The sequence below is a fragment of the Triticum urartu genome, chromosome 2, assembly GCF_003073215.2.
Source record: "Triticum urartu cultivar G1812 chromosome 2, Tu2.1, whole genome shotgun sequence".
NCBI classification, from domain to species: domain Eukaryota; kingdom Viridiplantae; phylum Streptophyta; class Magnoliopsida; order Poales; family Poaceae; genus Triticum; species Triticum urartu.
Window position 1 is genome coordinate 658,856,764 of NC_053023.1, and position 24,598 is coordinate 658,881,361.

General features: G+C 48.1%; 2 protein-coding genes and 1 non-coding gene across 4 annotated transcripts; 1 reads left to right on the forward strand and 2 right to left on the reverse strand.

Annotated features, from left to right (window-relative positions):
• Nucleotides 1-5,381: 5,381 nt before the first annotated feature.
• LOC125539516 (serine/threonine-protein kinase CTR1-like) lies at nucleotides 5,382-10,189 on the forward strand. Of its 2 annotated transcripts, none has more exons than XM_048702991.1 (15): nucleotides 5,382-6,269; nucleotides 6,527-6,831; nucleotides 7,267-7,411; nucleotides 7,505-7,620; nucleotides 7,753-7,961; nucleotides 8,025-8,282; nucleotides 8,358-8,398; nucleotides 8,504-8,572; nucleotides 8,676-8,776; nucleotides 8,860-8,944; nucleotides 9,044-9,142; nucleotides 9,237-9,305; nucleotides 9,392-9,523; nucleotides 9,600-9,694; nucleotides 9,820-10,189. In XM_048702991.1, the coding sequence occupies exons 1-15, from the start codon at nucleotides 5,796-5,798 to the stop codon at nucleotides 9,902-9,904; spliced, it is 2,283 nt and encodes a 760-aa protein (XP_048558948.1). In that variant the 5' UTR covers nucleotides 5,382-5,795; the 3' UTR covers nucleotides 9,905-10,189. The 2 variants fall into 2 exon arrangements, with proteins under 2 accessions (XP_048558948.1, XP_048558949.1); XM_048702992.1 differs by having other exon boundaries at nucleotides 5,400-6,269; nucleotides 8,028-8,282.
• Nucleotides 10,190-10,386: 197 nt separating this feature from the next.
• Nucleotides 10,387-14,078, reverse strand: LOC125539518 (26S proteasome non-ATPase regulatory subunit 8 homolog A-like). Its single transcript, XM_048702993.1, has 6 exons — nucleotides 13,861-14,078; nucleotides 13,200-13,278; nucleotides 12,512-12,614; nucleotides 11,657-11,920; nucleotides 11,465-11,576; nucleotides 10,387-10,810 (listed from the first exon to the last, which is right to left on the reverse strand). The coding sequence occupies exons 1-6, from the start codon at nucleotides 13,963-13,965 to the stop codon at nucleotides 10,673-10,675; spliced, it is 801 nt and encodes a 266-aa protein (XP_048558950.1). The 5' UTR covers nucleotides 13,966-14,078; the 3' UTR covers nucleotides 10,387-10,672.
• Nucleotides 14,079-14,339: 261 nt separating this feature from the next.
• TRNAA-CGC lies at nucleotides 14,340-14,412 on the reverse strand. The gene has a single exon. It is a non-coding gene; the product is annotated as a tRNA-Ala (tRNA).
• Between the last annotated feature and the right edge of the window lie 10,186 nt (nucleotides 14,413-24,598).

Sequence of the window (24,598 nt, forward strand, 5' to 3'; positions counted from 1 at the left end):
GCTAGACGCTGCAACACCCTATTTGTTTTTGGGCTATTTCTTTACTTTCTTCACAGTTTAGAGTAAACGGGCTTTTGAAAATACACAAGCAGGAATCGGGCTGAGTGGGGGCAGAGTACTCGTCCTAGTGGGGGCACACAAGTATAGGCAGCAACATGTACAACCGAATGGAAAAAACGAGTGGGGGCAGCTGCCCCCACAGGCTCCAACGTAGGTCCGCCCCTGCATGGAGTCAGTTTTCGGGTGACGCTTGGCGATAACATTGGTCATTATTTTCAAACCATGAAGAGGCTACGTCAAGGGGATCCCCTGCCCAGTCTTGTTTAATGTGGTTGTCGGTAATGTTTGCTATCCTTGTAACGTGGACTAAGGAGGACGGATGAGTTGAAGGACTTATCTCGCACCTTATGGACTGGAGAGTTCCAGTCCTGTGGTATTGCTGATGACACTATTACCTTCATGGAACATGATATGAAAAAGGCATTAACTTGAAGTTAATCGTTTGCATGCTCGAACAATTGTCTGGACTCGAGATTAATTTTCATAAAAGCGAGTTGTTCTGTTTTGAAAACGACAAGGTGGCACAACATCAATAGAAGCAACTTTTTAGCTGTGAGGTTGGTTCACTTCTTTTAAATATGTTGGGACTCCAATTGACCTTCGCAGGCTTCACGATAAAGTCTTAAAAATAAGTGAGGATCATTCTAAGAAAATGGTCAGTAATTAATTAGAAGGGAAACCTTTTTTAAGGGAAGGTCATAATAGCTAGTTTTATTAACCTCAAACCACATTTACATCGCCTGTGAGAAATTTAACAATAAACCTGGAGGTGACTCGAACCACTCCGCAGGTTGGTTTTTGCGTCCCCACCACCCTGTTAGCACATGTGCAACTACGTTCGACTCTTTATTACATAACTCGATACAAGCCTTCTCGAAACTCCAAAACTCACTACAGCAAGCAGATAAAACAGGCGATGCAACCATCGAATAGCCTTCGTCTTCGTTCAAAGCTTGGACCATTGTTACATTGTCCATCCGCACCAAAATGTTATTGTACCCGAGCCGTAATGCAAGTTTTAACCCTTCAAGTAAAGTGGCTGCTTCAGCCAAAGGACATCGAAAATGCTTAGTAATTATTTTATTTTATTTTTTGCAGGGAAAATGCTCAGTAATGAGAAGGGAAACCTTCTATCATATGGAGCGTGTCTCATCCTAATAAACACACTCCTTACTAGCTTGTCAATGTTTATGGTATCCTTCTTTGTAGTATCCAAAGTAGTATGAAAAAGACTAGATTTTTATAGATCAAGGTTCTTCTAGCAGGGTGACGGACACTAGTAGAAGTATTGCTAGCTAGATGCGACATTGTGTGACACTCAAAGCATCATTTTGAACTTTGGATATAAGACTTTGAGGTTACAAACAAATGTCTGCTCAGTAAATAGTTGTTCAAACTACATAACAAGGAAGGTGTTTGGTAGGAGCTACTGACCAACTAATACCTGAAATCAAAGAATTTATCCTATGTGATGACAAAACCAACTGAATCACCCTTTTGAAAAGGACTAGTGAGGGTGAAGGATGATTTCTTCCAGAGGGGAGAATTTGTAGTATGCAATGGTCAAACTACATTGTTTTGGAAAGATACTCGGGTTGGTAATACCCTGTGAAGTGTAGGGTACCCAAACCTTTATAAAATCACAAAACGTAAGAATGTGATTATTTCTTCTATGTTAGAAACTACGCCATTGAATATTCAGTTTTCACGGGTGTTACTTGGGGATAGGTCGATAGGGTGGATTCATTTGGTCTAGTGGTGATGACTGTCAACCTGTCTGAAGATCAAGACTCATTTCGGTTGAAGCAAATAAGTCCAAATCGATATACGATGAAGCTATTACCACAGGTCCGGTCTTTCAAAATAAGTACACCTAGAAATAAAAAGTTCCTTTGAAAATAATGATCTTTATGTGGTTCTTACATGAAGGTGTAATTTTGACCAAAGATAACCTGGCCAAACTTCGATGGCAAGGAAGGGGAAAAGGTTTTATTGTGATCGGGGAGAAACTATTCATCATTTGTTTTGAGCGTGTCGTTTGCAATATCAGTGGGGCCAACAATTCATGTAGCTTTTAACCTACCACCCCCGGCTAGCATGGCAAATATGTTCATCATGCAGTTAATAGGCTAGAACAATATGTATCAAGATATAATGATTACTGGGATAGTGACAAAAAGTGCCTTGTCTTGTATTTTAATACGGAGGGGGTATCATGGAAAATTGATGCAACTTGAGACACTACAGAATGATTAGTTGGGAATCATATCCCATAATGCTGAAACGGATAAACTTGTAGAATGATTACTGGGATATGATCTCTCAACAAATTAAAGTGAAAAGGCTGCAGTCCCAAATGCAGCTTTGCTTGTGCTTGCAATCAGAATTAAGATAAAACTCAATATTTTATCCCAAGGATTAATGGCTTACAAGCAAAGCAAAAGATGGCTGGCTGTGTAGCCTACCAAGCTCCTATTCACGAGAAAGCGCCCAAAGCCAAATAGTTTTGTTCACTGGATGATATGGTACCTGAAAGTGAAACATAGTCCCTAACATGTAATTTCTTTCCACTTGCTATTTTTTGAAGGACTCTACTATAAATTTGACGTCAGATTTTCTATCATGGCAAATCGAACGTTTTCATGACAAATTATGTTCTTTGGTGATGTAACGCCCCACACACACCCGCCGGTGGTTGTTACTCTTGGCAGGATCTAAAGTGGCTCCACAGATCAATACTACTACCTCCGTCTAGATGGATAAATCATTCGTGTAGTTCTAGGTCATCGATTTGAAAAACTAAATATGTGTTATATGTCATGAAAAGTATATCACTATATTTCTACACATATGTAATTTCTAAATATATATTTTTTTATCACATATAGTACATATTTAGATAAATCGTCGACCTAAAACTACGCGAATGACTTATTCGCCGAGATGGAGGGAGTAGTCTTTTCTGCGCACTTTGGCCTCACTCATGCGCACCCGGGAGCAACTTTCCGATCGGTCACCCATCCTGAAACTACTCCAATCTGAACACGCTTAACTTTGGAGTTCTGTCCGAATGGGTTCCCGAAAAAGAAGGAATTCCTTATTGTTATAAGTAGTCTATCATCGCTAATAAGCCAAGCTATCACATACACCCCCACTCAGAGGAACCGACGTCCTCGTCGGGCCACAGGAACGTTCTCTTGCCACATACGTCTGTGCATCCAGTCCGGTACATGTACCATGCCGTGTGCCACGACGGGTCACAAACGTCATGAACAACATGACCGCGCACCTATCTGCAAACATCCGTGTAACCGCGAGGGTCAGCTTTGATATCAATTTGTAACGCCCCACACACACCCGCCGGTGGTCGTTACTCCTGGCGGGACCTAGACTGGTCCCACAGATCAATACTAGTCTTTTTGCGCACTTTGTCATCACTCGTGCGCACCCGGAAGCAACTTCTCGGTCGGTCACCCATCCTAAAACTACTCCAAGCTGAGCACACTTAACTTTAAAGTTCTGTCTGAATGGGTTCCCGAAAAAAAAAAGGAATTCCTTATTGATATGAGTAGTCTATCATCTTTAATAAGCCAGGCTATCACAGGCGATAACAAATTTAATTGACGAGCATGTCAAATCCGCCTCAGTTCACATAAAAAATTGTCAGAAAATTACCGTGCTTACAAACTAAATTTATCATCAAAGCGCCAATATAAATTGTCACGAAAAACATCAAACTTGCCATGTATAAAAATCTGACGCCCAATTTTTAGTCGTTTGTGACTGGGTTCCCAAACAAGTTGAACCACCCTCACATGCCATCTTAACGGTCTAGTCACTGGCGAAGGCCTCCAGTGGGCAAGGTGTGGCGCCTGCCATACCTTGATCGGGTGCAAATTTTCTTTTATATGTACGCATCGTCTCCCTGGTCGCTCAGTCGCTGGCTACGCTAATTAGTATGTCACGAAAATCGCTAAAGACCTGGAGAAAAACGCCCGTTTGGATGCCATCAGGTGGGTCATGAGCGGATGGGCCACGAGCTGCTGCAGGAGTCGCATCCCTTCGCACTTTGCACGCACAGGTCGTTCACGAGACAGATCGAAACGAAACGCAGATGACCAAACCTAGCACTCGGGAGCAATTTCGCTCGGCCAAACCTATCACGGCGGCGGCTGGCCAGGAGGACGGGACGGTCGATGGCGGGGCGGGGTGTCGAACAAGTAGGTGGCCGGGCGCTGCCGCGCCGGGCGCACTGCGGCGGCTGAGGGTTGGGGCTGGCAGGCGGCGTCAAGGAGTAACGGCGCAACGTCATTCTCTCGGGGCAGCGTCGCAGCGAGCTTTGAGTCCATCACGGGCTCACGGCCGTCGGCTGGTGCAGTGAATGTAGAGGGAAGGAAAGAGGCTAGCAAAGCCAATGAAAAAGGAGGAGGCAGAGGTATATTTTTCTGAAATTGAATAATTTGTATCATGCAATTATAGTGATTTCAGACTTTCAGTGATAATGGTACCGTCATTGCCTGGGTCTTCTAGACGCTAGTGAAATCTTCTTTATCGGTATGTTTTAGGTTGTTTTTCTATTGAAAACATTTTCAATGTATTTGGTTTTTTATTTGTACCGTGCATTGTTAGTGTGTATTGACTGTTTTAATTCACACCAAAAAGTTCTTTGCTTAAACTTCGCCACACCTTAATTTTGTTTCGTCCTCCGCCTCTGGGTCTAGTAGTGTGGATAACCTCCATTAGCTTGATGATTAAGAATTACAGGCATTGAGAGAACCAATTAACAAACTTTGGTCTTTGGGCTGACGGGTGAGAACATGAAACAGGCTCCATGACCACTTGCACTCTTATTTTAAGTATGGTTGTTCACACATCACCTTAGGTCACGGCATTTGACAACCTTGTTTCTTCCAAGAACTATGCACGTCCTTTTCAAGCAAGTCCCAAATGAGCATTGCCTTGTTCAGCCTATAACATTTGGTTTATTAGAGTCAGACCCCTCTTATATCATCTCTAGTCGACCCTGCATCCAACTATCACGGAACCAACTCCTCCTAGGAGCGTACAACCGCCATTGCAGTTCCCAGTGAGACCACGGCAACCGCACCGCAATACCGGTCGCCACGCGAGCACACCACCATGTGCACTGGTGCATTGTGTCGGGCGGCGCCGCCGTGCGTTCCTGCCGGGCGGGGAGCCGAGCCCGGTGTGGTCGATCGTGTGGATAGGGTGAAGGCGCGCGGCGCCAGATTCGTCCTCCGCCCCCGGCGCGCGCACGGCAGCCGCACGCCACCCCGCGCGCTGACTCGACGACCCAGCGGCCGACGGGTGTCCCCGCGGCCACACGCGGCGCCGCTCTGAGAGGCCACGAGCCCCCCGACACACGTGCACCGGCGGCGCCCTTTATGCCCGCGCACCCTCGTGATTCCGGTGACCACGGCCGCGCGGGAGCGGGGACGAGGCCACGGAAACCTCAAGGGCCGACATGCAAAGTGCGAGCTACAGTATTTTGCAGCCATTCCTCTTCTTCCCACGCTCCCGAAGCTTTTCAACCCCGCCGTCACGCTTCACAGACAAACCTCCCTCCCTCTCTCTCTCTTGTCCGTGGCTGTCTCCGGCCGGCAACCGTGAATCCTAGCTGCTCGAGGCCAAAACCACCTACACCTCCCCGCCGAACTCCCATGCATAGCTGTCTAGCAGTCTAGCAGTTTAGCTCCGGTCTCCGGGCTCCGGCCATGCCGCACCGTCGCCGCCTACACAACCTCGTGCCACCACTGCCGCCGCCTCCCGCGGCGCCTCACCCCGCCTTCGACCTGTCCGAGGCCGAGTCGCGGCTGCCGCTCCTCGCAGACTACGGGCGGCTCAAGCCCGTCGACGACCTCCCCGCCCCCGCCGCGCCCCCGTCCGCGCACTGGAGCGCCGGGAGCGCCTTCACCGGCACCGAGCCCGCGACCGCCTCCACCTCCACGGCAGCGACGGGCTCATCCCTCGCACCGGCGTCGTCCGTCGCCAGGGACGACACGTGGGTGCGCCGCTCCAGGGAGAGCTACTACCTGCAGCTCTCCCTCGCCATCCGCATCACCTCCGAGGCCTTCCTCGCCGGCGTCCCGCCCGAGCTCCTCGTCCGCCGCCTCGGCCCCGGCGATGCGGCGGCGGAGCAGCACGCCGACGTCCCCGCCGATGCCGCCGCCGTCTCCTACCGGCTCTGGGTAATAGTCTCGCGGATCACGCTAATCATTGCAAGTGCCAACTGATAAATTAATCATCCAGTACGTCTCTCTTCTCCATTGATTTGTTTATGTCCGATGATGCTATGCATACACATTGAAAATTGCAACTTGGGGCCAATCAAGGCGTGCGACCTTCAGCTTCATCATTGGCCAGATTTTTCTAGGCGACATGGTTATTGACCGGATGCGCTCGAGAAAATTTAGATAAATCATGTATTCACTGGGCTCGCGTGCAGGTGAACGGGTGCCTGTCGTGGGGTGACAAGATCGCGCACGGGTTCTACAACATCATGGGCATCGACCCGCACCTGTGGGCGATGTGCAACGCCGACGAGGGGGAGGGCCGCCGGCTGCCGACGCTGGCGGCGCTGCGGGAGGTGGACGCCAGCGACCAGTCGTCGCTGGAGGTGGTGCTCGTCGACAAGTGCGGCGACTCCGTGCTGGTCGACCTGGAGCGGCGCGCGCTCGACCTCTACCGCGCGCTCGGCGCCACGCTCGACCTCGTCCGCCGCCTCGCCCTGCTCGTCTCCGACCACATGGGGTGCGTACGTCACCTCCTCCGATCGATGTTCACTTGATTTGCTTTCGAAGAAAAGGTTAGCCTGGTCCGTGTTGATGCATGTCTCGCCCGTGTGTGCCCGTGCTCCCTGTGAGCGTGACTGCGTGAGTGTGACCGTGACTGACCTTCGATAGAGCAGTGGACATGCAAGTTGACGACCTGCTCGTCCGTGAACCTCGGAACCTGGGCACCGACGAACATGTGAACAACACTCCAATTTCAGAGACCACTTTATGTCTTAAAACGTAGCACAGTTACATCATGGATCAAACGATCACCATGGCCGGTCACGTTCCTGTCTGTACCTCCATGCTGTCATGCCATTCGTTACATACAACTTGAGCTTTGTTGATCAAAATTTCCAGTAAATAATCTGAGCAGACAAATTTCAGCTAAATTTGATGGTGGTGTTTGAAGGGGTGCATTGAGGTCGGAGGACGGAGACCTGTACATGCGGTGGAAGGCGGGCAGCAAGCGGCTGAGGAAGCAGCAGAAGAGCGTCGTCGTCCCCATCGGCCGCCTGTCCATTGGGTTCTGCAGGCATCGCGCCATTCTATTCAAGGTCTCCGGCATTGTTTCACTTACCGTTGCGATCCATGCTACTTTAGGCCAGCAGGTTATTTTCAGTCCTGTCATCTTCTCCAAACTGATGCAGGCTCTAGCAGATTTTATCGGCCTGCCATGCCGAATCGCGCAAGGTTGCAAGTACTGCTCCGCGCCTCACCGGTCCTCTTGCCTTGTCAAAATTGAAAACGACAGAAGATATTCAAGGTATGTATGTAGAGTCCTTTTTGCACAAACTTTTTGAGCATTCTGTGTTGATCAATGTCATGCATTGGTAGTGAGTAAACATATGACAGATACTGCTCAGGTTGCTTTGTAATTATACTGGTGCTTCCTCAGGGAGTACGTCGTGGACCTCGTCGTTGCGCCAGGGAGCATCTGCAGCCCAGACTCGTCCATCAACGGGCAGCTGCTCTCCTCTGTGTCTTCACCTTTCAAGACTTCTTGCACGGCAAGTTTGGAAAACTACGTGGCACCGGTTGCGGCTTGGAATCGTGCGATAGCTGACGATCGTTGCAACTCGGTGTTCTCAGATTCTCAATATTCAGGTACAATCTACAAAATATATATAGGCCATGCAGATGAGCATACTGATTGATCATGTACTGTAGCAGTTGCCGGGGACAAGAACCCTGTTCAAGCAGACACAAAATGCGGTCAGGTCATGCAGAATGACAACTGCAACAACATGTCAGTGTTTCAAGTGTCAAGGCAATTTAAGGCGATGGAGGTCGGCACCGAGGGTGTCAATAAGGAGAACATCCCTGGTCTTACACTGCCGAAACACCTGCTCGCTGAGTCATCTTTCGCCATGGATTGGCTTGAGATATCATGGGATGAGCTTGAGCTCAAGGAACGCATAGGCGCTGGTACTTGCTTAGCTTCAGTTTTCTTATCAACTTGCTGCATTCTGTGGATTTGATCACAGTTTACTGAAAATGCAGGTTCATTTGGTACTGTTTATCGAGCTGACTGGCACGGTTCTGTAAGTACTGTAGACCTTTCACTATGGAAACCTTTTTTTTTCTGCAATGAGATAAGTATCCTTTGCAGAGATCATGAAATTGAGGTTGTAGTTTTGGTTATGTAGGATGTTGCAGTAAAAGTGCTTACAGACCAGGGTGTTGGCGAAGCTCAGCTCAAAGAATTCCTTAGAGAGGTTGCTTCACCGTTTCTTTTTTGCATCAAAACTTCACCTGTGGTTAGTATGGATCTCAATCTGTCCCATTCTCTTTAGCTTGGTACATTGTTGATCCTTGCAGATCTCTATCATGAAACGAGTTCGCCATCCAAACGTGGTACTATTCATGGGTGCAGTGACCAAATGCCCGCATTTGTCGATAGTAACCGAGTACTTGCCCAGGTAAACCCTCAGTCAGTTTCACGGGCAAAATGAACTAATTCCCTGCACCAAACAGAATCACTGAATCATCCTGCTGTGAACAGAGGGAGCCTCTTCCGTCTCATCAGCAAAGCTTCTAGTGGGGAAATACTTGATTTACGGCGGCGTTTGCGCATGGCATTAGATGTTGTATGTATTGCAATACCAACTTCTACAGATAAGCATGCTCCTGAAACGTTACTCGTCTCACTGAATGTTATATGAAGCATTGCTGTGACCAAACTGCAGGCAAAAGGCATCAACTATCTCCACTGCCTGAACCCTCCTATAGTACATTGGGATCTGAAGACACCAAACATGCTGGTGGATAAGAACTGGTCCGTAAAGGTTAGTTGGAGTTCATTTCCCAAATGGCGTAGCGCGGTCGGATACGGCTCTTCTGCTTTTGTCCCATTATTTACTATCCTTGATACAACTTCAGGTAGGTGACTTTGGCTTGTCCAGATTTAAGGCGACCACCTTCATATCATCCAAATCAGTCGCTGGAACAGTAAGCTTTGCATGACAGTCTACTCAGTTAGTAACTCGCCATTACATCTTTTTGGATTCTTAATATCAAATTCTGGTTAACTGCAGCCAGAATGGATGGCGCCAGAGTTTCTCCGTGGCGAGCCATCCAACGAGAAATGTGATGTCTACAGCTTTGGCGTGATCTTATGGGAGCTCCTGACGATGCAGCAACCATGGGGCGGCCTAGGCCCAGCACAAGTAACCTATTTCTGTGTTTCTTATATGGTATAGAAAAAAAGGCGATATTCGTGATTCACTGGAGTAATATTTACAGGTAGTAGGGGCAGTTGCATTCCAGAACAGAAGGCTGCCAATCCCTAAAGACACCATCCCAGAGCTAGCTGCTCTTGTTGAATCCTGTTGGTCTGAGTAAGCAAATTTCCCATGACCTGTCAGCCACCTTGATCAAAATTTCAAGTGACGGCACCCATTAGTTCAGCCTAAGTTTAAAACAAAACATCATCATCGATAACATGATTTTGCTTTATTTTCAGTGACCCAAGGCAGCGCCCTTCGTTTTCAAGCATTGTGGATACGCTGAAGAAGTTGCTCAAGTCGATGCAGGGATCTGGTTCATGACAGTCCCGTGGGTGTTACTCTAAGACGATGCAGTGATCCGGTTCATGACAGTCGATTCTTGGCCGGCCATTCTTTTTTCTCTACTCTCTGTCGATTAAAGCTAATGCACAACAAGGAATAAGGAATTAGTTTCCTCAAGGAACATGAGAGGGTAGCTGAGGCAGCACAAGTGCAATGCTGCATCGAGTATGTTGACTCGTTTCCTGACCATTCATGTTGTCTCTGTATAGTGATTTGAGCTACAAATTCAAAGCTCCCGAGGGTCAGTGAGCTGGTTATGTATAATGTCCTGGATGTGTCAAAATAGTTCTACTGGCTGAGAAATAGCGCCGTCACTTTAGAAAAATGGGAGATAGATTTGATAACAAGTTTAACCGCTCACATGATCCTACGCTGAGTTCCCAATTTCCATCAAAGCATCCAACTGAACTGAAATGAACTTCACAACAGGGAGCATCATACTGGAACTGAACATATCCAACTGAACTGAACTTAAATGAATTTCACGACAGGGGAGCATCATACTGGAACCGAACATATCTCATCGATTTTAGCATCGTCAAGCAGTCCCCAGCCTGTGTTTTCAACAGAAATTCCAGCATTTCAGCAAGGAGAACGCATATCACGAGACATGACTATCTAGCATCTAGGCTGATCGTTCCGTGCGACGAAATACTATGTCACGGACTACCTACATGGGACAAAATCCACCTCGCTTTGCAGGTTATACCATCCGCTCATCGGACAATATCCACAGTGTTTCGCAGATTACACTACCCGCTCGAGCTCCCGTGCGTAGCAAAGAGATCGCTTGATCATCTGATGCGCTTGTATGCCGACACGGGGTTGGACCTTCGCCATGTGGAAAAGGACCGAATGATTTTGAACCTCCCATTCATGTTGTATCTGCCAACATAAGGAGTACTTGTATAGTCAGGAAGTGGCAGCGTTAACAATCATACAATCTAGTCTACTAGTACACACATGGTTATGTCAGTAGAATAGCAGCTTAGTGGTTTGCGTTCATGCCTCTAACAAGATGTGTTTTACCACCCTTTAGGCCTCGTTTGATGGAAGAGGTTTGAAGAGGATTAGAGAGGAATATCCCCGCAGGGCCCAGAATCCCCCAGAAACCCCATCAGCCCATTTGATTCGCAGGTATTAAACGGGCCAAACCACTCCAATCCCCACCAACCCCTCCTGACCCACGCGGCTCAGCAGCCTCGCGTAGCCCCTCGGGGAACGAGACCCCGCCGCCTCGCAGTTTGTTCGTCGCTGCCGCTCGAAGCAGCTCCTTCTTGGCGAGACAGGAGGAAACAACACTACTCAATTCTCTGGAATATTGTGGTTGGAGGGGGATTGAGGATTCAAAGGGATTTAAGGGGATTGGGTGGAAGAGAGGGATTTACCCAATCCTCTGAAATCCCCATCCCCTTTGGGGCTGGAAATCCCTCTATATCAAACGAGGCCTTAAGTTATTCAGACGCCAATGATTCACTATGACATTATTCATATCGAAACATGGTGATAGGACAGAAGACGAGAGAAATTAATAGTTACCTCTGATATGTACTCCAGAAGCTTTTGCTCAGAGGAAAACATCAGCATTTTTCTGGTATCATCCACTGGCAAGTGATCGTATGCCTGACCACTGCAATCAGCTATCTCATCTCTGCAAAAGAAGACGTAGAGAACACAATCAGGAACTTCACCACACGAGCAACATAGAAAACGTAATGTAAATTCATTCACCTAATAGTTTCAGCAAGAAGGTCCATGAAGTAGAGGTATGTCTCATGTGGCACAGCTCGCCGACCATTGGTTAATCGGTTGTAGGTACCTTCCATAAAGGATTGCTCAAGCTCGACTGCATATTTGATGCAAGGATGGTCTAGGGCTCTGGGGGGCAGAAGTTCCAGCTCAGTGTGGAATTCAGCTACTCTGTTCTCAGCCAACAGCCTCATAAGATTAAGCCCCCAAATTTGATATTCTTCTGGTGATGGTGGGAGTATGCTTCTGATGAACAATCACAAAAGCAAACACAATATCAATAGCACTCGGCAAACATAAGTTCAGAAATACAGTGCTCCAGGATAGAATATCTATGTGGAAATGTTCAGCGGCATCTTTTAGCCACAAGATAATCGTGCTCCTAAAAATCCAGGAGGTCGCACAGATTAAGACAATTCATAAACGTATCCTCATTCCTCAACAATGTCGACTTGACAAATGACAAACAATGAAACCATGTGCTGACTGCTGAACGAAAGAATCTTAATATGCATTTTGATTACTTATATCAAAGGTGTCCTGCTGGCACCTGCCATTCCGTATAGGTGCTGTGAGGAATAGAATGCCAAGGTACTGGCTAGTGATTAAACCAAAGGTTAATGGTCACAACACATAACCTCCACCACAATCAAATAGATTGTATCAAGGAAGTGCATGTCCACGATCTAGATATTTGAAATGTCAATTGTTTTTTAGGAAAAACATAAGCGTGTTGGCACAAGAAAAATAAGCTAGAAAGATAATTTATGTGCATGACTACATAGGATGAATCTATGCAGTACGTAGGACCAAAATGTGCTTAAGTAGAAAACAAACCTTGTATCCATGTAGAAGACTTTTAGTTGGAAGAAGTTCCTCTCAAATGCATCTTGGTCCTTAACTCTGATGCTGAAGATGACAGCAAACTCGTATATGGCCCCTGAAAGTTTCACGATCAGTCACCACAACTAATTTATACAAAAATGTAGATTGCAAAATGGTAAACTGCAATGCAGAAGTGTAGCCAGCATTCTTAGAGTTGATACTGTAGCATGAAAAATGCTTTCCAGACTTGCAGTTTTTAGATGAAATGGTAAATTGCAATGCAAAAATGTAGCCAGCAGTCTTACAGTAGGGCAGTTACTCTACTACACACTTGCAAAATGGTAGATTGCAATTAAAAAATGTAGTGAACAGGGCTTTCTCAAATGATGCAAAGAACATTTATGAGTGACAACAATATTCTCTTCAGGAGACTGCTTTGTAGAATTGCAGTTGTAGTCCATGACCAGCGAACATACATACAGAGATCCATACACGCATCCTAAAAAGAGTATTCCACGAAACACCTTCAACTACATAGCACATCTCAAAATAGGATGAAACTCCATATGCAGAATTTCGGGTTCCATTTTATAGGAGCATTTCCCTTAAATTGGTTCAGAATCCCACCTTTAACTGAAAATAAAAATGGTTCAACATAATAAAGGACAGAGCGCAGTTTTTTCCAGGAGCAAGTGCTTACTTGCGAGTCTCAGCTCCGCAACTGCATTAGGTGTATTCTTAAATGATGGTGGCAGGCTAGGAAACTTTGTGAGGAGAACCTGAAATCAACGAAATGAGGAGACATGTCACCTGATGATAAACGCTGAATTTAAGTGAAACCCTGACAATTCAAAACAAAAAACACAGCATTGCATCCTGTCGTGAATCCCCAGACCAGGACCTACATCAGTGTTGACATTGTTATTGTGGAACTGGATCTTCACATCTCCAGAACTGCAAACCCTCGCCCCAACTCCTCCCCTCATTTCCAGCAAATCGCATCAAACCCTAGGCAGCAGCAGTACAGTTGGGAAATTTCAGGAACCAACGGGGAGCGCATCCCGAATTCCCGACCCACCCATCCATCTCCCAAACCTGATCAAACCCAGGTGGAAATGGATCCTCGAATCGAAAAGAAAAACTCCCTGGAACTCGCCCAAAACCGCTCGTAAACCCCATTCCCCTGCGCCGCGGAACTCCCGAATTCTCCAAACAAACCCTGCGCATCCACCATAATACCCCGGATTTCAGAAACATCGCGTATACAGCGGGCAAAGGCGTCAATGTACCGAATCCCCCTTCCTCATCGTCGCAGGAAAAAGACGGGGACGAAGTCGAGCCGTGGGTAGGTGGGTGGATACCTTGAGCTCCGAGATCAGGGTGGCGCAGGTGTCGAGCTCGTCCTCCGCGCAGGCGAGCTTGAGCCACGCGAACTTGCAGTTCGCCTCCTCCAGCTCCCGATCCATGGCGGCAGCAGCTTCGCCGTTCCCAGTTCCCCTCTTCGCTCTTCCGTTGGTCCTGGTGGTTTTCCTCGGCCACTTTTGTTCCTGTGAGCTTTCTTTCTTGCGGGAGGAGATGGTGCCACTGGCGTCGTTGCGGGGGTCTTGTGAGCCGTAGAGTGGGGAATTAACGGTCGTGATCGTGCGTGAGGTGGATGGGAAGAACGGAATGCGTATGGAGTACCGTTGCGCTGCAGAATACGCGCCCGTGCTCCGGTGGCGGACCTTGGGATGGGAACCCTCTCGGGTACGATGATTCCCGCAAAAAAAAAGGGTACGATGATTTGTTATTCAAGTTAGCAAAAACATATTGAATATAACGGGATTTGATAAAAAAAAGGTGGAGGTGCGGGGAATCGAACCCCGTGCCTCTCGCATGCGAAGCGAGCGCTCTACCATATGAGCTACACCCCCGTTGTTGATCCTTGCAATCCGCAAGTTTTCATCTACGTGTACGGTACGTGCACAAGCTTATTGCTGGAACCTATGCACACATACCGCACATATGCATCCGTGCAGCTTCAGGCACGCGATGGCTACGCTGCATCCATCCATACTCAACTCTAGTTTCGACCGCGGCCACTGACAGCTAAAATGGTGCGTTGTTGAGTGGTCCCCGGTCCGGCCTGGTTCAGAACCGACTTTCAGACGCTTTTCAACCACTCTACCTGTTGCCGTGCCGCTCTCATCCACTGCACTGCACCCACGCGTCGCTTAGGATAGACAGATACAAACGCTGTAACGGCCCTTGACACCGCACTCTCGACGGCGTCATTTTGGGCCACTCTAGCTTGATCCATGTAAAGTTGGGCAGCCAGCTTTTTTGAGGTGTAACTAGGGATTTTATTGATCAGTCAAAACCAGAGGAATACATATAATGTCTGGCGGGTTCCCTAGCCACAGATGGCGACCCATAGGGAGAGACGAGGCTGCCTTTGCCAAGGCATAGGCCTCAAAGTTTGCCTCCCTACTTTCAAAACGAAATTTAACTCCTACAAAGTCTGTAACTCTAGATTTAATCTCTTCAATTACAAAAGCATAAGAGGAAGATGACGCCGCCCCCTTAATATCCGAAACAACCTGCATGCAATCCGAGGCTATTATCACATGTGTCAGCAATAGATCTTGAGCAAGGGCAAGCGCCTCGTTGCACGCTTGAGCTTCCAAGCTTGGGGCGTCGACTAATCCTTCAAAAATCACCGCCGAAGATCCCAGGTAGTTGCCTTCTTTGTCCCGACACACAGCAGTCGATGCACCCGTTCCTCCTTGGCGAGAGATAGCCCCATCTACGTTGATCTTCATTGCTTCCTCTCCCGGCGGGATCCACCTGCGCTGCCTTTGTACCACCGGCTACGAGGGACGCGTTGGAGCGCGTTTGGCAGTGATCTCCAGGTCCTCCAAGTATCTGTTCACAAAACACATTGTAGAAAGAGGGCTTTGGAATTCGTCATCGTGAATTGCTCTCCTCCTAGCCCACCAGATCGCCCACATGGTGATGAGCACCCTGGCAAGGTCCTGTTGGTTCAACGTGTCAAATAGCCAAAACAACCAAAGCCTTGCATCTTCACTCCTGTTTGATATCACATGCTCCAGGGTCTCCTCATCTCCCAACGCCCAAACACATCGTGCCATCCGGCATTCAAACAAGGAATGACGCCATGAATCCTCCTCCTCATCGCAGAGCCCGCAAGCTGGAGAAGTGGCCATGTTTCGCTCATTGCGCACTGTACCAGTCGGTGACGACATGTGAGCTAGTCTCCATACAAATACCCTTACTTTAGATGGGACTTTAACTTTCCATAGCTGAGACCAAGCCTTACTTTCGGCTTCCACATTTGAGTGGCTCGTCCTGTGTTCCAACCAATCCTCTCTCTGATGTTTGATGGCACTAATCATCTTGTATGCTGACCTTACGGTAAAAACCCCTCTTCGATCATAGTGCCATGCCTAGAAATCACGTTGCACCCGGAGACTTAGTGGTATATTCATTATGATATCCACATCCGGGCTGACGAAATGCTCGATCAAAACCTGCTTGTTCCATGTGCGCGTTGTAGCATCAATTAACTCTGATACAAGCTGTGGTGGATCAGGTGATATAGTGCATATGGGCTTCAGCTTATAGTCACACGGCAACCAGTTGTCCTCCCATATGCGGGTGTCTGTCCCCGATCCAATCCTCTTTATTAACCCTAGAACAAGCAATTCTTTTCCTTCCATCAACGATCGCCATACTTGGGAGGGATGTGCGCCCAGTGCAGCGTCAAGTATGTTGCCTTCCGGGAAGTAACGCGCTCGTAGAACTCGAGCACTCAATGATTCGGGATCCTGCAGAAGTCGCCACACTTGCCGAGCCAATAAAGCCAAATTAAACAGCTCGACGTCCCGGAAACCAATTCCACCCATGTTTTTTTGTTTGCACATTGTCTTCCAAGAAACCCATGCTGGTTTCCTCTAACTCCCTTTACCGCCCCACCAAAACTTCCGCAAAAGACCGTTTAAGTGTTCAATCAGACCTCGGGGCAACTTGAAACACGACATTGAGTAGGTCGGAATAGATTGCGCTACGGATTTTATAAGCACCTCTTTTCCCCCTGCAGATAAGCATTTTTCCATCCAACCTTGGATATGCTTCCATATTCTGTCTTTCAAATATTTAAAGCTTCCCTCCTTGTTTTTACCTACATCAGTTGGCAGTCCAAGATACTTCTCTGACAGTGATTCATTGTGGACATCTAGAACTGCTTTTACCTCATCTCGTGTGGCCTCTGGCACACCCTTACTAAAAAATATAGAGGATTTGTCAGTGTTGATACGCTGTCCCGAAGCATCACAATACATTCTCAACACATCTCGCACTTGTGTGGCACTCTCACTATCAGCTTCAAAGAACAAGAGACTGTCATCTGCAAAAAGTAAATGGTTGATTGCTGGAGCATTATTCGCCACTGACAGTCCTTGGACCCCCACCCCTTGGGCTTTTAACAGACACGAGAGGCCTTCCGCGGCTAACAAGAATAGGTACGGGGATATGGGATCCCCTTGCCTCATCCCCCTTGTTGGCCTGAAATCATGAAGACTGCCACCATTAAAAAGAACTAAGAAAGTGACTGAAGACACGCACCTCATAACCATATCTGTAAAACGTGGGCTGATACCCATCTTGAGCATCACTGCTTTCAAATAACGCCACTCAAGTCTATCATATGCTTTCATCATATCCAACTTCAGAGCCACAAAACGGTTTGCCTTCACTCTCCTGGTCTTCATGTAATGTAGGCACTCATAAGCTGTTATGAAGTTATCCGTGATAAGACGCCCAGGCACAAAAGCGGACTGATCCTCAGAAATTACCTCGGGGAGAATAATCTTCAGCCTATTTGCTAAGACCTTTGACGCAATCTTATAGATCACGTTGCAAAGACTTATAGGCCGAAATTGTGCTAACAGTTTTGGACTAGCTATCTTGGGAATAAGAACGATGAACGTGCGGTTGATATCCTCCGGTGAGTCCTCTCCATTGAGCAATCTTATAATCACGCCAGTTACCTCATCACCACATAGTTCCCAATGTCTCTGAAAGAAATGCGCCGGAAAACCATCCAGCCCCGGTGCTTTTGTTGGGAACATCTGAAAAAGTGCCTCTTTAACCTCCTCTTTTGTATACTGCGCATTGAGCCTTGCATTCATGTTACCATCAACTCTTACCGGAATATGTGACAGAACTTCTTCTATGCCTATACATCCTTCTGATTTGTATAAGTTCTCATAAAATTCATTCGTCATCTCAGCCATCTCCTCCGGATCAGAGGTGGTCGTTCCATCTATTTTCTGTAACTGTGTTATGGTGTTCTTTGCCCTTCTAGCACTCGCTTTCCTCTGAAAGTATTGCATATTACTGTCCCCCGCAGATAACCAGTCCATGCGAGATCTCTGCCTCATCATAGTCTCCTCTCAAAAGGACAGCTCAACAATTCCATCCAAGACCCTTTTCTCTTCCACTCCCGGCCCAACACGCGTCGGGTCCTCTCTAAGCAGAGTCAACTGTTGCTGTAGCCTGCGCAACTCTTGTCTGACTGAGCCAAACGACAGCTTACCCCATTGTTTTAGGGCGGTCCCAACCGAAGACAACTTGGCCGCAAGCTGCGCCATAGTTTCCGCCAGCTGATCCCGACCCCATGCCTCCTGAAGTGTATCCACGAACCTGTCACCGCTCTCCCACATGCATTCATAACGAAAAGGCCTTTTAAGGGCAATTCTCTGGTTGCTTGCCTCCATCTCATTGATCAATAATATTGGGCTATGATCTGACTTTGCTGCAGTTAGGTGTTCAACCGTGGCATACGGGAATAACGCTGACCAACTGGCCGTAGCCAGCACTCGATCAAGTCTTACCCTGCAGTATTCTCCCCCCACAACTCTCTTCTTAAAAGTCCAATCCAACCCTTTGTAGCCAAGGTCCGCTAACTCACAAACATCAACTGCTTCTCTGAAACCTTCTATCTGAGCACTATCACGCTCATTTGGCCCCATTTGCTCTTCTGGCCTTAAAATTTCATTAAAATCTCCCATGCACACCCATGGTAGTGCATTCTCCCCCCGTAAAATTTTCATAGTATCCCACATCTTGTACCTCATACTCCTATCTGCTGCACCATAAAAACAAGACAAACGCCATGGTTCCAATCCAGGCATTTTCACCACTGAATCAATATGATAGCGAGAAAAGGTCTTTATTTCAAGATCAACATTATTTTTTCAGAACAAGCATAAACCTCCACTTCTACCACTACTATCTACTCCAAAACGTCCAGAAAACCCTAAAGTACCCGCCAATCCTTCCACACGGTATTTTGCCAACTGCGTCTCCACAATACAAAGCACCGTCGGCGCACATGCCTCCACGAGATCGCGGAGCTCTCTAACCGTCGCGGGGTCGCCAATCCCGCGACAATTCCAGCACAACAGTTTCATTGGGCTCGGCGGTCCTCCTCGTGGGAGGCCGCCTTATCTTCGAGTACCTCATCCTCATCCTGGCGCCTGCCATCCTGCTTCCTCCTCTTCACAATAGGGTTTCTGCCTGGTGTTGTAGATGTCACCTGGTTTGTCTCCTCTCCTCCGCTCTCCAAATACAACACCGTGTCGGCCACCTTCCCCGAGAGGTTAGGGAAACTTTGTCCTCTCACATTGACTGACCCGTCAGCACGCACTAGTCTTTTGCGGGCGTTCTGATTCTCTTCTGAGCTGACCTGGTGTGTGTAGTCCATAGTCTGAGAACCTCCATCCTCCTCTGCAAAATTCCTTCTTTCTCCCTCCCTATCTCCTCTACCCTGTCTGCCTCCTCTCCCTCCTCTTCCACCTACTCCTCCTGTCCTACCTCCTCTACCCCTCCCTTCCGTACCCCCTCTCCCTCCTGTAGTGTAAGCCGGGAGGTCCGAGCTCCACAGGAGCCAATCTCCCCATTCACATGTGCGGGGATCATGAATTCCATCCCCGCACTCCTCCACCGTGTGCCCCATCAAACCATAGTAGTAACAAAAGTCCGCCAGCCTCTCATAAAAAACAGGGTATTTCTTCCTCTTCTGAAGTGTTATCGGAACAAAACGCACCAGTGGTTTGTCAACATCCACAAAAACTCGTACTCTCAATGTACTAGAAGGGTTTATCTTACCCTCATTGACTATCACTGTAAAGGGTGGCTCCCCAACCTTAGCGGCTACCTTTTCTGCGAGCTCCTTCTTAGCTGTCAAGCCATCTGGCAAACCCTTGATTCGAGCCCATACTGGAACTTTATTGAGTTTGTATTCTGCAACATCAGTGAAGCCATCATATTCCTGCAGTATTACCGGAGCATAACGAAAGATCCAAGGCCCCCCGTCCATGATCCGCTTCCAATCGCCGAGACAATGACACTGGAACAGAAAAAGATTGGGTCCTTTAACATTGAAAGTGACACCCTGCGCAGCCGCCCAGGCGTTCCTCATCTGCCTCAATAGCGCCGCATGACTGAAAGGTTTGGTTGTATGGACACGAAACAGTCCTAGCCACCTCACCCCCTGGATCAATTCCTCTACCTCCCCTGATAAATCAAGATCATCCTCCTCCTCTCCATGTAGCTTCATACCTGCAAATTTGTCCTCCAGATCCGGTTCTGGGCCGTAGTAATCCCACTCGTCATCTTCCTCCTCTACCTCTTCTCCACCCCTACTCCCGCTACCTCCTTCTCCTCCCACCGATGTGCCCTTGCCGGTCTCTCCTGCTATTGCCTTCCTAACTTCTCCGCTCTGCCTTCCGTCCAATGGATCGCCTTCACCGCTTACCGTCGCCTTCATCTTTTCTACCTCCCCCAGCACCACCGCTGACGATGGATTCGCCATGCAAAAGTTCCTCCTGCTCGTGCTCGTGATGTTGATGTCCCCCGGCGCTCGATAGACTCGGCCGCCGCGAGTTTTTACGTGGACTCCGCCGTCGCCGCCGGAGGTTTGGTGGAACCCTAGATCGCCTCTAGGGGGAAAAACTCGGCAAGTAGCCGTTGGGCAGCTAGCTTGCTTTGATTAATGTACAGTTGATTGGGTTTCAATGCGGCCGCGGCCCAGCCAGGGTGGACCGACCGGGGTCGATTCTTTTCTTCGGATAAGAGTTCATTGAATTTGCGGTCCGGAACTTGAGCGAACACATGAAAAGTTCAGGCTCGGGTTACGGGGATGTCTGCTCTGCACATGTCAGTGTCATGCTTAGAGGGCAGGGGTCTCCTCAAAATAAAAGGGGGTCTCCTCAAGCTCAAGATAGGAACGGGGACAGCCGGGACGACATGATCGAATTTAAGCTGATTATACTGTCATGTCGCTAGAAAATTCCCAACTCCCAACCCTCTGCAACGTTCACTGTGCGCGCTCGTGGCGCTTGTGCGCCTCCGATCGAGCTCGTTTGGCCTGGCCGCACGCACCACCTCCACCTGCCTCCAGCCCAACCGTCTGATGTGATGTGATCGATCTTTTTGCGTTACTGCTTCAGAAGAAGGATCACGCGATCTCTGAGTTCCAAGGTTTCTTGCAGGAAAACGAAGAACGAAAGATGTCACAGCATCGGCGTCGCCGTAACTACGTACGTGTTCCGCTGGCATTCTGGGCCACCCCGACCCCGGGCCTCAGTTCGTTGCCATTCTGGGCCGAGTCGTGCCAGCTTGCTTGCCACTGCCAGTGCCATCTACGGCTCCAGCACACTGCATGCACGTGCCCTGCCCCTGCCCCGATCGGAAAAACTAGACGCCTCGCTGTGCCTGCATGGAAATAGCGAGTCCGTGTATGGTGGCAGCTTGTCAGTTTGATTACAAGATGGGCAGTGTCCTACCGGCAAACCCTATTGGACGCTCGTTAGCGTCAAGATCGTTGTGGTTTCGCTGAGGCAAGCCTCCGATTGGGCCGGCCCACGTACGGGATTCGTTCGCTGCTACTTCCGTCTCTGTTCTTTGCGGGGTTTTTTTTCGTTTTCTTACATGGTTTTTTGCTTCCAGTTTTTTCACTCTTTTTGTCCGTTTTTCAGTTGTTTTGTTCCGGTTTTTTATTTTTTGGCTCCTTTTTCTTTTATTTTTCTTCTTTTATGTTTCCTTTTTTATTTTCTGTTTCTGTTTTTCTTCTCTTTATTTATTATATAAAAGTTCACTGTGTATTACGAAAATCTTCGTCATATTAAGAAAATGTTCATCATATATTATGTAATAGTTCACCTAGCATTATAAAAATGTTCATCGTGTATTACACAAATGTTCACCGTATGTTATGAAATTGTTCAGCATATATTTAAAAGTGTTCATTGCATATTTAAAATGTGGTCATCATACATTAAAAAATTGTTTGACGCATACTACAAATGTTGATTTGTGTATTTGAAATTTATTCAGTGTTTGTTTCCAAAAAAAGGTTCACTTTCTTTTAAATTTTGTTCAACGTATATTTAAAAAAATGATTTCTTTCGAAAAAAGGATTTTGCCGCCGTCTTGCATACTTTAAGACTGGCGCTGCGTTAACACCGTTGTAGGTTGCTAGCTCGGGTGGCTTGGCTCGCTAGAATCTTGAATGTTGTCAGGAGTTCGATCCACGCGTGCGATTCCTGTTTTCGTTTTTTTTTCGCTCGACCTGTGATAATTGGGCCGGCCTATTTGCGTGCCGTTTCAGCGAAGCCGCGATGAACGGACGCTGACGGGCGACGTATAGGAGCTCTCTGTCCTACCAACGATAATTCTACACCACTGGGCAAATCAAGATGAGGAGGAGTGAAAGAATGTGTCTGCCGAAGGAGCAGGGAGGCCTCGGCTTTCGCGACTTGCATGCTTTTAACATTGCAAATGCTATCACGACAGGTCTGGCGGCTAATCCAGTGTCCGGAGTCCCTGTGTGGACGAGTCCTGCAAGCTAAATATTTCCCACACGGCGAGGTACTGAATTCTGTAGCAACACCAAGGATGAGCTATGTTTGGCGTAGTCTGCTCCAAGGTATTTATGTCATTAAGGCTGGCATGATTTGGAGGGTTGGCACAGGTGATATGATCAATATTTGACGGGATCCATGGCTGCCCTCAAATGACACAAGAAGACAAAGGACCCTCCAAGGTGCCCATCTGCTAACGAGGGTTTCGGAGTTAATTGACCCGGCTACAAGTACGTGGGATGGAGAACTGGTTCAGCAAACCTTCTGTCAGGAAGATGCAAGGACAATCCTGAGTATCCCATTCGCGACTGCTTTGAGGACTTTGTGGCCTGGTATTTTGATAGCAAGGGTCTCTTCTCGGTGAGATCAGCCTACAGGGTTTATGTGCACCTGTTAGACCAGCAGAAAAAACAACAAAGGGGGGAGAACTCATCCGGCCTAGAGGATAAATGAAAGTTTTGGCAGGCACTATGGAAGCCGCCGTGCCCCCCTAGAGTTCATCATTTTCTGTGGAGACTTGCCCATAATAGCCACCCCCTCTGGCGTAATGTCGAACGAATCGGGGTGGAGCTGGAATGTGCTATGCCATCTATGCTGTCGACAAGCTGAGGATGGGAGCCATCTCTTTCTGCGTTGCAAGGAAGTTAAGTGCATGTGGCGACACTGTGGTCTTGAGTACACTAGACAGCGGCTCCTGCTGTGTGCAACCCCTACGGACTTGCTCGCGGCCGTTTTCAAGCTGCACATCGAGATCAAGATGCGCATGATCTGCCTTTTATGGTCCTGGTGGGCGGAGCGCAACAATGCCAACCACCAGAAGAAGCGACTGAGTCCGGAGGCTTTCAGTGTGCGTGTGGGATGTCTGTGTTGGGGAACGTAGTAATTTCAAAAAAATTCCTACGCACACGCAAAATCATGGTGATGCACAGCAACGAGAGGGGAGAGTATTGTCTGCGTACCCTCGTAGACCGGAAGCGGAAGCGTTATAACAACGCGGTTGATGTAGTCGTACGTCTTCACGGACCGACCGATCAAGCACCGAAACTACGGCACCTCCGAGTTTTTGCACACGTTCAGCTCGATGACGATCCCCGGACTCCGATCCAGCAAAGTGTTGGGGATGAGTTCCGTCAGCACGACGGCGTGGTGACGATCTTGATGTTCTACCTTCGCAGGGCTTCGCCTAAGCACCGCTACAATATTACCGAGGATTATGATGGAGGGGGGCACCGCACATGGCTAAGAGATCAATGATCAATTGTTGTGTCTCTGGGGTGCCCCCCTGCCCCCGTATATAAAGGAGTGGAGGAGGGGGCCGGCCAAGGAGGGTGGCGCGCCCAAGGGGGGGGGAGTCCAACTCCCACCGGGAGTAGGACTCCCCTTTTTCCTATTAGGAGTAGGAGAGGGAAGAAAGAGGAAGGAGGGAGGAAGGAAAGGGGGGGCCGGCCCCCCTCCCAATTCGGATTGGGCTTGGGGGGGGGGCGCCCCCTCCCTTGCTCCTTTCCCCTCCTTTCCACTAAGGCCCAATAAGGCCCATATACCTCCCGGGGGGTTCCGATAATCTCTCGGTGATCCGATATTGTCCCAATCTTACCCGGAACCTTTCCGGTGTCTAAATATAGTCGTTCAATATATCGATCTTTATGTCTCGACCATTTCGAGACTCCTCGTCAAGTCCATGATCACATCCGGGACTCCGAACAACCTTCGGTACATCAAAATATATAAACTCATAATGAAACTGTCATCGTAACGTTAAGCGTGCGGACCCTACGGGTTCGAGAACAATGTAGACATGACCGAGACACGTCTCCGGTCAATAACCAATAGCGGAACCTGAATGCTCATATTGACTCCTACATATTCTACGAAGATCTTTATCGGTCAGACCGCATAACAACATACGTTGTTCCCTTTGTCATCGGTATGTTACTTGCCCGAGATTCGATCGTCGGTATCTCAATACCTAGTTCAATCTCGTTACCGGCAAGTCTCTTTACTCGTTCCGTAATACATCATTTTGCAACTAACTTATTAGTTGCATTGCTTGCAAGGCTTAAGTGATGTGTATTACCGAGAGGGCCCAGAGATACCTCTCCGACAATTGGAGCGACAAATCCTAATCTCGAAATATGCCAACCCAACATGTACCTTTGGAGACACCTGTAGAGCA

Bases quoted from the DNA above. Each gene is read 5' to 3' on its own strand.
- LOC125539516 (XM_048702991.1), top strand. From the start codon at position 5,796: ATGCCGCACCGTCGCCGCCTACACAACCTCGTGCCACCACTGCCGCCG. The intron at 7,412-7,504 runs GTCTCCGGCATT...AAACTGATGCAG, and splicing joins ATCGCGCCATTCTATTCAAG to GCTCTAGCAGATTTTATCGG. The intron at 8,777-8,859 runs GTAAACCCTCAG...TGCTGTGAACAG, and splicing joins GTAACCGAGTACTTGCCCAG to AGGGAGCCTCTTCCGTCTCA.
- LOC125539518 (XM_048702993.1), bottom strand. From the start codon at position 13,965: ATGGATCGGGAGCTGGAGGAGGCGAACTGCAAGTTCGCGTGGCTCAAG. The intron at 13,279-13,860 runs GTATCCACCCAC...CGTTGATTTCAG, and splicing joins CCCTGATCTCGGAGCTCAAG to GTTCTCCTCACAAAGTTTCC. The intron at 11,577-11,656 runs GTGAATGAATTT...CTTCTTTTGCAG, and splicing joins CTTCTTGCTGAAACTATTAG to AGATGAGATAGCTGATTGCA.